Source organism: Sinocyclocheilus rhinocerous, unplaced genomic scaffold (genome assembly GCF_001515625.1).
Source record: "Sinocyclocheilus rhinocerous isolate Xijiao unplaced genomic scaffold, SAMN03320098_v1.1 scaffold4792, whole genome shotgun sequence".
In the NCBI taxonomy this organism is placed as follows: domain Eukaryota; kingdom Metazoa; phylum Chordata; class Actinopteri; order Cypriniformes; family Cyprinidae; genus Sinocyclocheilus; species Sinocyclocheilus rhinocerous.
The window spans coordinates 94,697-104,695 of record NW_015643559.1 but is presented as its reverse complement, the minus strand read 5'-3'; the positions used below and the strand labels follow the sequence as shown (position 1 = coordinate 104,695).

The 9,999-nt window shown below is 35.3% G+C and overlaps 1 protein-coding gene across 1 annotated transcript in view; it reads right to left on the bottom strand.

Annotated features, from left to right (window-relative positions):
* Window positions 1-9,999, bottom strand: part of LOC107757336 (A disintegrin and metalloproteinase with thrombospondin motifs 16-like) — a 68,225-nt gene that overhangs the window by 4,464 nt on the left and 53,762 nt on the right. The window contains exons 19-20 of the mRNA XM_016574778.1: window positions 4,210-4,414; window positions 1,581-1,763 (exon numbers count right to left, since the gene is read on the bottom strand). Coding sequence (XP_016430264.1) covers window positions 1,581-1,763; window positions 4,210-4,414 — 388 coding nt within the window. The remainder of the gene's footprint in view (window positions 1-1,580; window positions 1,764-4,209; window positions 4,415-9,999) is intronic.

Below are 9,999 nucleotides of genomic sequence, written 5' to 3'. Positions count from 1 at the left end.
GCCTCTGCTACGCGAGCTTTCATGAGTGCGGTTGCCAGATATCAAGAGTTCAAATCTCCGAAACAGAGCTTCGCTGCTACATTGATACATTTTCTGCCCGGTGTTTTGCTTATTTTAAGCAATCTGGCAACCATGCGCCGCAAATGATCTGAAAACCGCGACAAACACGCTGGAGTTTAGCATCTAAATGAAAGCATCACTCAGCCGGTCTGTGTTCTGTCATGAGACCTCGACTATATTGTTTGTGATTGTGATCGCTGAATGAATGCGCTTACTCAACCGCTGTTGTTTTAATAGAGAAATAGGCTATTATTGGAATTAGTGGAACTACTTGGAATTTCACTGTTATAATATTTTTCGTTTACCAGTTTTTATTGTAGACAGAGACAGTGCATAATCTTTGGTATTAATTTATATAATAAACAGTTTATAATAAATCAGTACACTAGATTAGGTAAAATACACCATGTATGAGTCTACATTCTATTGATTTGTGCTTACTGGTGAAAGTGCAATGTCTGAAATGCTAAAGTAAATTACTCAAATGACAACAATCATTATGATTATAATTTTGAGCAAAGGTAATTGAAATCAGTTGAACCATTATACAGCATGACGAAAATCTGACTAAAATGCTCTTGACTTAAACTTGACTAAACGAAAACAGGACAAGGTTGACTAAATATGATAACTAAAATCTACATTTGAGTAAGACTAAGACTAAATTAAAAATGGCTGCCAAAATTAGTACTGCTGTACGGTTAATTAATAATAATATTATTGCTAAAATGTCAAACTAGACTAAAATACTTCAGGTTTTCTTTGACTAAAACTAGACTAAAATGTTGAGACTTTTAGCCCCAGTTTCACAGACAAGGCTTAAGGCTAGTCCTAGACTAAAATGCATGTTTGAGCTGTCTCAACTGAAAATAACTTGCACTGACATATCTTAAAATATGTCAGTGCCATTGTTTTGTCTCAAGATGCACGCCAGTAATGTTTTTTTATAAGTCATTTTAATAAAAGCTGCTTAAATATTCTAATTTAACTAAGGCCTAGTCCTGGCTTAAGCTAAGCTCTGTCTGTGAAACTGGGCCTTAGTCGACTAAAACTAAATAGGATAAGGTTGATTAAATATGATAAAAACTAACAAGGACATTTAACACGGGACTAAGACTAAAATTTTAAATAGCTTACAAAATGAACACTAATGCAGGTAACTCACAAAGCCTTAACATTTAAACAATATGAAATTCTTTGTTCAGACAGCTGTGTTCGGGACAACTTTTGGGGTAATTCTGTTGGTCTGACAAGGGTTTTTATGTATAGTTTCAAGAAAATAGCATTTTTTTTAGTATTTGAGACTCAAAATGTTTCATAAAATGGAAAATATGCAGTTGCATTTTTTACAGTGTAAATGTAAAATATAAGAGGCCTGTGATAAATGATAAAGCTATCCTATAGCGGATGCTTTTATTTAAAGTGCTCTTATTACAAGGACAATCGCTGGGTTCCTACTCCAAATATTTGCTTTCACACCACATCACCCCAGTGTACACGATGCAGTGCAGGGGTTTTACCGGTTGCCAGGTGGAGACGAACCACTGGGCCTTGCGCTGTTTGTGGCAGTGTTTGATCACGCAGGTCTCTTGGCTGCTGGGTTTGGGCAGAGCGGCACAGGAGGCATCCGGCAGCACGCGGGAGTCACTGCTCACACACGCCACCGCTCTCTTCATCACTCCCTTCCCACATTTACGAGAACACTGGGGGGGAAATCCAATCGTAATATCAGACAATAGTCTTCAGTGGCGTTTTAACTGTAGAATTAGTCGTGCATTTAGTCACTGTGTGTTTACATTCTGCTGGTCGGTGGATGCAGCATCACACAAAACAAAAAGTCTTCTGTTACAGATGCAACTTTCAAAATGCACTATTCACAACGAGCCGCAATTAGCTTATTTTGCAAGCATGTTGACCCTTATGCAACACTATGTAACATTTGTCTGATATTAACTGGAGTATTTAATCTAAAATTCTGAAAAAAAAAAAGGAAAAACTGCACCTTGAAGTTTAACTGAACATATAAATGAAGTACAAAATGCATTGTCCAGAAATGTACAGTTTATCATTGTATTAAATTGTTATGTTCTGGGTCAAACTAGATTAATTTGGTATAAGTAAAGCAGTAAACCTTCAATGTGAATACTTATCACATATTGCAAACATGAAAATATAGACTTAACTTTTTTTTAAACATATGTTTTTCACAAAATGAGAAAATTATAATTTTTTAGGGATGTACGATATTAGATTTTTGCCGATATCCGATATGCCGATATTTTTCAAATCGTTTTGGCCGATAGCCGATGCCGATACTGATATATATTTCCCTTTGTTTTGAAACAACACCAAGTCTCTCCTGTGCAGAAATTATAAACAAATTATTATTTAACTTTGGTTAGTTTGAGCAAAAACGTATTTGTTAGAACTTTTCTTTAAATGAAAGGACATTGAAAGCTTTGAAAATAACTATAATAAATTCGATCTCTGCGTTTTTTTTTTGTTTTTTTTTAAGACAGATGCAGTTGAAACGTTTACATTTTATTTGTGGATCTAACATTAATAGATGGTCTAAAGCAAACGAGCTATACAAATTAAAAACATCTTTTAGAGCTCCTTCTATTTAGGTTTTCATAATCCATTTGAAAAAATACATATTAATGAATAAATCTGTATGTATTATTTAATTTACAAGTGCCATTTTTTGTGATTTTTATTCATGTAAGCTATAGCTTCTGGCCTTTTAATCAAAGCATACTCTGATTTATTTTAAGACATCAATTATTGCTTTATTTATTCAGAAACACAAGTTTAATTTTTTTGTGGGTGTCTGTGCAGTTGCCTTTAACCATGAAATTTGTAATCACAACCGTAATAGAAATTCCACAACACCTCAGAGTGTCAAAGCTTTGCAGGCTTGTTCATGACCCTAAATTACAAATAGTCACACAATTTCAAGAAAAACACCACAGGTTTACCAGTATTTTTTGCAAATGTGTTCGGGTCAAACTGACCATAATATAACATCATACAAGAGTTTACTGCCTTTGGCTGCTATTTAAAGAAAGATATACATTTTTACACACAATATGTTTATGTGGTTTATATTTTTATGTTTAAAGTATCAAGCTGTTAGCTTAGCAACATGCAGAGCATTTCTGTCATTTTACAGTCAAACCAAAATTTACTCAGACACCTTCAACATTTCTCACATTATCACAGTTTATTCGCTTTAGTTTAGAAAATGGTGAAGGTCTAAAGTTATTCAATAAAGTCATTCAATTACCAATAGAATGCTTCTAAAGTGAAGGTCATGGTAACCTTCCATGGTCACTTTAGAATACTGATCCAAGTAATTAGTAGTTCCTTTAGAGAAGGATTTGGTAATACTTGAGACATTACTAGTAACTTCACTTTTTAGAATTAATTATACATTATGCATAATTCATATTAATTATGAACCTGTATTCAGTAGTTCTCCAGGATATATGAAAATAAATATATGTGAGCCTGCAGCACAAAAGCACAAAAGTCTTAAGTCGCTGGGGTATATTTGTAGCAATAGCCAACAATACATTGTATGGGTCAAAATTATCATTTTTTCTTTTATGCCAAAAATCATTAGGATATTAAGTAAAGATCATGTTCCATGAAGATATTTTGTAAATTTCTTACCATAAATATATTAAAACTTCATTTTTGATTAGTAATATGCATTGCTAAGAACTTCATTTGGACAACTTTAAAGATGATTTTCTCAATATTTAGATTTTTTTGCACCCTCAGATTCCAGATTTTCAAATAGTTGTATCTCAGCCAAATATTGTCCTATCCTAACAAACCATACATCAATGGAAAGATTATTTATTATATTTAGCTTTCAGGTGATGTATAAATCTCAATTTCAAAAAATTGACCCTTATGACTGGTTTTGTGGTCCAGGGTCACAAATAGTAGTTATTGATTAGCTAAAAGTGAATTAGTTTCAACTGAATGCTATTACTTACATCAGAGTTTCTTGTTAGTTAATAGTAGTTACTAGAAGGTTGATAGTGCACTAGTCATTTGTTCCTGTGTAGTTATTCATTAACGATGGAACAGTATTCTAAAGTGTTACTGTAAAAATTAGTTGTGTGACTGAGCACTAACCTGCGACCAGGGTCCAGCGCTCCAGACCGGCGGGCAGCTGTATGTGTTGCAGGTCTGTCTGCGAGACGGCGGTGGTTGTGTGCACTGGTCATCGGTCACCGTGTGCACCTGATCCGGGCCTGCTTTCTGCACACAGCGCACCTGTCTGATCTGCTCTCCGGATCCACAGCTGCGGCTGCATGCGGCCCAGTCCTCCACACGCCAGCTGCGGTGTACAGTAACACAATGCATATTACTAATCAAAAATTAAGTTTTGATATATTTATGGTGGGACATTTACAAAGAGCATGAAAGAAGGCATAAAAGAAGAATCGATAATTTTGACCCAATACAATGTATTGTATTGGGTCAAATACAACATATGTGACCCTGGTTTGACCCATACAATGTATTGTTGGCTATTGCTGCAAATATACCCCAGCGACTTAACACTGCTTTTGTGCTCCAGGCTCACATATATCATAGGGAATATGTGGTCTTGTGTCTCTGTTGCCATAAACCTGTTTGTGTGAATTTATTAATTATGAGCTGAATTAAACGTTCACACAGCTATGATCTGCAATTTGAGCTGTAATACATACGGTACAGTTGGCACTCGTCTGGCCAATCAGACTTTAGTTATTTGCCCCATAAATATGACTGAGCATGGACATTATATTCTATCATGGCTCTATATATCTATCAGTTTCATGCTAGTGCTGCTATATAAATTCAGATGTTTAAAATGAACAACTTTATTTCAATAGAACACAGAAGAATATATGCTGTGAGTGGAGGAAGCCGATCGCTGACGTCCGACATTAACCTTTCACCCCGACCACAGTGAGGTCAGGCTCTAAATGTGAACCTACACCTATTTCCATGATGTAATGGCTTCTCCATGCTCCTTTCTGGCACTGAGGACTGAAGATCAAATAATGTGGTGCCCTAAAATACTCGCTAAGTGTGTCTGTGCATGCTGTCTGTATTCAGGAGATGACACACAACTGACTACTTATGTAAGAGCAGTGTACACATGTGAGTGGATGTGGGTGAAGCAAACATTTATATCACCATAATCTTCGACATTTTGCTTGATAATGACAACGTTTTTTTTTGGACACTTACATGTGTGAATGTCATTCATTACTGGATTCGTCTGAAAGAAGAAAGTCATATACACCTGGGATGACTTGAGAGTGAGTAATTTATGGGCTAATATTCATTTTTGGGTGAACTAACCCTTTAAGCAAAACATGGTCAGGTCAAAGTGTCTGAATAATTTTTGGTCCCAAACTTTTTATAAATTTTACTGGTAGTCCACAGCGATGCAACAGAAGAACCATTTTTGGTTCCACAAAGAACCATTCAGTCAAAGATTCTTTAAAGAACCATCTCTTTCTTACCTTTTTATAATCTGAAGAACCTTCTTTCGCCACAAAGAAGCTTTTGTGAGACAGAAAGGTTCTTCAGATGTTAAAGGTTCTTTATGCAACCATTTAGACAAAAAAGGTTCTTCTACGGCATTCTGAAGCACCTTTATTTTTAAGAGTGTAGGGTGTTTGCCAACTATCATCCTTCTTTGTCAATGATTTCATGAGAGGCTGATGTAACGGTCATGACAGGCGTGTTTTTGGGATGGGACCAGCGTCTGTCTGTCTGCCTCTAAAGCCATCAACACTTGCTGATATGTTGTTCGATACTTTCGCTGACAGTCAAGCGGCGCGTCCGTCACCACTAGTGCGTTACAGAAAACAGATTTGGATCTGTAATGTGCATGGGTGTATAAACTTTACAGAAAAATAAATTCGTTTTGTTGTGAGCTATTAAATATGTTGTGTAAGCTATCATCTAATTGTCCTAAAGACAAGATGCTAATCTAAACACAACACATTTCTGTGTTAAAATGATCTCAACTCAGAGGTCTTGACCTTCTCAACTGCACTTAACAATTACATTTAGGATACAGTTACTTGCAACCCAGTGAACCATTTACATGACTTTATTTTACAATTTTAAATAATTTTGTCTATTGCCATGAAAATGGCAAATCACACAAGGTTTTAAATAATATCTTAGGGCTGTTGATAATTAAAATGGCAATTAATTGTTATTTATCACACCTAAAATTAATATTTGCCATCTGGAATATATTTTAACTCTAAATCTCCAAATGTATTTATAAACAATATGAAGTATTTCTAGTATTTTTAATAATTGTTATTATAAATATTTGTGTCATGGCTTCTTATGATGGCCAGTATCACTGATATCACTACTGATGCCTCTATTACACTGACATTTTTCATTTCTGGGTATAAAATTAGTAATTATAGCCATTCATCGCTACAACATAATTGAAAGCCAGGTGCAAACTAAAAATTAACAGCGTAAATCATATCAATGATAAACAGAAACTAATCATAAAACATTAAAACTATACAATTAACGTGTTACCACAAATTAAGTTCTGTTAAATCAACCTTAATAATAATATAAAACCTAAATATTGTGAGTAATATTTTTAAAAAATGTTGTGTGTTAACTGTTTTTTTTAATTTCTTATTTAATAAGGTGTAGTAACTTAATGAAATTGTCTAGTGCATTTTCATTTCTGGGTATAAAATTAGTAATTATAGCCATTCATCGCTACAACATAATTGAAAGCCAGGTGCAAACTAAAAATTAACAGCGTAAATCATATCAATGATAAACAGAAACTAATCATAAAACATTAAAACTATACAATTAACGTGTTACCACAAATTAAGTTCTGTTAAATCAAACTTGATAACAATATAAAACCTAAATATTGTGAGTAATATTTTTAAAAAATGTTGTGTGTTAACTGTTTTTTTTTATTTTTTATTTAATAAGGTGTAGTAACTTAATGAAATTGTCTAGTGCAGCATGCTTTGCACAGGACTGGAAGGGCAGAATAAATGTTGAAATTATGTGTTGTTTAATTTGTCGAACATGGTAGTTTGTTGGTTGAACATAATGTTATTGCTCAAAATGATCAATGCAAACTGTTGCTTTATTTGTTTTTTTTCTTATTATTTATAGCCCAAACATTTGTTTTTAGAGTGGAGCCCTAGTTTTCATCACATTGAAAATGTTCATAACAAGGTTGCAAAAATTGCAAACGTCATAAAAATGAATAATAAAAAAAAAATGATATTTAGTTTATAGATTATAGACATTTTCTAAATGTTTGAAAACATTTTCTGAAACACCGTTTACTGACCACTGGTAGAAAATTACATTACTCTGCATTACGCATTACTCTCTGAGCTTTACCGTGTCACACTTCCCTCGCCTTAAAGCCGGTCTCGTCTGGTTCTCCTCAGTCCCAGCAGACCCCAAACCCTCTCAGTAATCCTGCAGGACATGCTCTCATCCCTCCAAAGCCCTCGTTTGTCAGCAGCAGGTTAAGCATGAACCTTCATCACGAGAGCGTTTCTCCAGCGTCTCCTGAAGAGCCATGAGCTCACTGCATATTCAATATCCTCCACCACAAATCAGCGCATTAGCCATATTACGGTGCATGTCGAGACAGAGATGGATATTTCTCGTTTGCATTGTCTCAGCTCAGATTATTCTGTCAGAACAGGTTGTTGCACAATCATGCGGAATAAATAATAACAGGTCGGACATCTGAAATCACAAAAGCGTGCATCTGGTTGTCAAACATCATGAAAAACCATAGAAGCAACAACAACAAACCTACAAAACGGCCTCTCAGCATCACGGTCTCTGTTGCTCGGATCTGCCGCATGCTGGTCTACAATTGTCCAGATTTGGTGCTGGTCTGGGGTCAGGGTTGTGAGGTCACCTTTGTCACTGTCCCAGGAATGGATGAACGGTGGTGCCAACATGTGAGTAATGTAGGGTACACCCAAGACGTGCCAGTTGTGACCTTTCACCCCGCCTCGCCCAGACCGAGCTGCCAGACGCCCATCAGTGGGCCAATTCATCTCAACATGTTTACTGGGCAATGCCCTTCTTCGTCAGCCATCAAATCAGCTTTGAGTGCATGCAAACATGATGGATGAAGCATGTTCTCACAGGCACTGGGGAGATGACCTGTTTGTTTCAATCACTAAACTCATATGTAGAGGCTCGCTGGAGAGGCTCGAAGGCTCATGGGATGCAGGTTCTCGGTCTGAGGTTTAAAATGCTTTATTAGTCCAAAATCTGGAATATTTTACCAGTGGAAATCAGACAAGCTCTTTTAAAGGCATCTCAACTTTTCATGTTAGTTTCTTGATTGAAAATCTGTCTATTTAATGCTTTCGTCTTCCATAATAACGCTATGAATTTTCTTCACATCAAAAGCTTTCTCAGCAAAAATTAATACATTAATTAATTAGATTAGAATGTTATATACATTTTTATAAAACAATTAATCTAAAAGCATACATACACTACCATTCAAAGGTTTAGGGTTGTTATGATTCTTTAATGTTTTGAAAAAAACATCAAGGCTGCATTTATTTGATCAAAAACACAGTAAAAAATTTGAAATATTATTACAATTTAAAATAACTGTTCTCTGTGTGGATATATTATAAACTGTAATTTATTTCTGTGATGCGCAGCTGTATTTTCAGCATCATTACTCCAGTCTTCAGTGTCACATGATCTTCAGAAATCATTCTAATATGCTGATTTGCTGCTCAAGAAACATTTCTGATTATTATCAATGTTGAAAACAGTTGTGCTGCACGATATTTTTGTGGAAACCGTGATACATTTATTTTTTCAGGATAATTTGATTAAATAGAAAGTTCAAAAGCACAGTATTTATTTGAAATATAAATCTTTAGTAACATTATAAATGTCTTTACTGTCACTTTTGATAAATTTAACGCATCATTGATGAATAAAAGTATAAATTTCTTTAAAAAAACAAAAAATATTATTACAACATTTTTTAGTATGCCTGACTTTAAATACAAATGCAACAAAAATATTAAAGCTGCAAGCAGCGTTGAAAGGGCCCTCGCACCCGGTGGCTTTAGGAAAACAGCGAATGGTCAGCAATATGCATTTAAAGTGGTAAATATAGGAGGAATATGTCAAAGTCATTTATATGTGCCAAACGTCCTGCTGCCAGCTGGTGGCGCTATGACTATAACTGAATATTGGCATGTCGATGCCTTTAAGCCAGCACTTTTATCAAACATATGAAGCTTGGTGCAGATTGAACATGGTATGTTTGAGTTAGTGTAAAGCATGACGTATCCTGTTGCCAACAGGTGGCGCTATGATTATAACTGAACATTGTCCTTTAGATGTCTTCAGGCCAGGACTCTTACCAAACATGTGAAGTCCTGTGCAGATTGGACATTGCATGTTTAAGTTAGTGTTAAACAAGTAATTTCCTATTGCCAGCAGGTGGCGCTATGATTATAATGGAATATTTGCCTTCAGTGAAGTATTTGCCAACGTGTGAAGTTTGGGGCATTGTATGCCTGAATTATAACAACTTCCTATTTCATGGCGAAACATCAAAGTTTGTAAGGCCGCCATGGACACGGCCTCCAAGGAAAACTCAAGATCTTCGCAATTTAACATCACAAAGGGCTTTAGATTACACTGACCAAATTTGGTGTTGATCTGTTTAAATCTCTAGGAGGAGTTTGTTTAAATACAACGCCTGAAAATGGCAAAAACGCTTGCAGAGAAACTTGCCGAGAAAATAACATACTTCCTGTTGGGTTTCAGATTTTTTTAACAGGGGACTTTTGTGTAGGTATTGGTGTGTTACATGTGTCTACCGAATTTCGTACAAGTATGTCAAACATA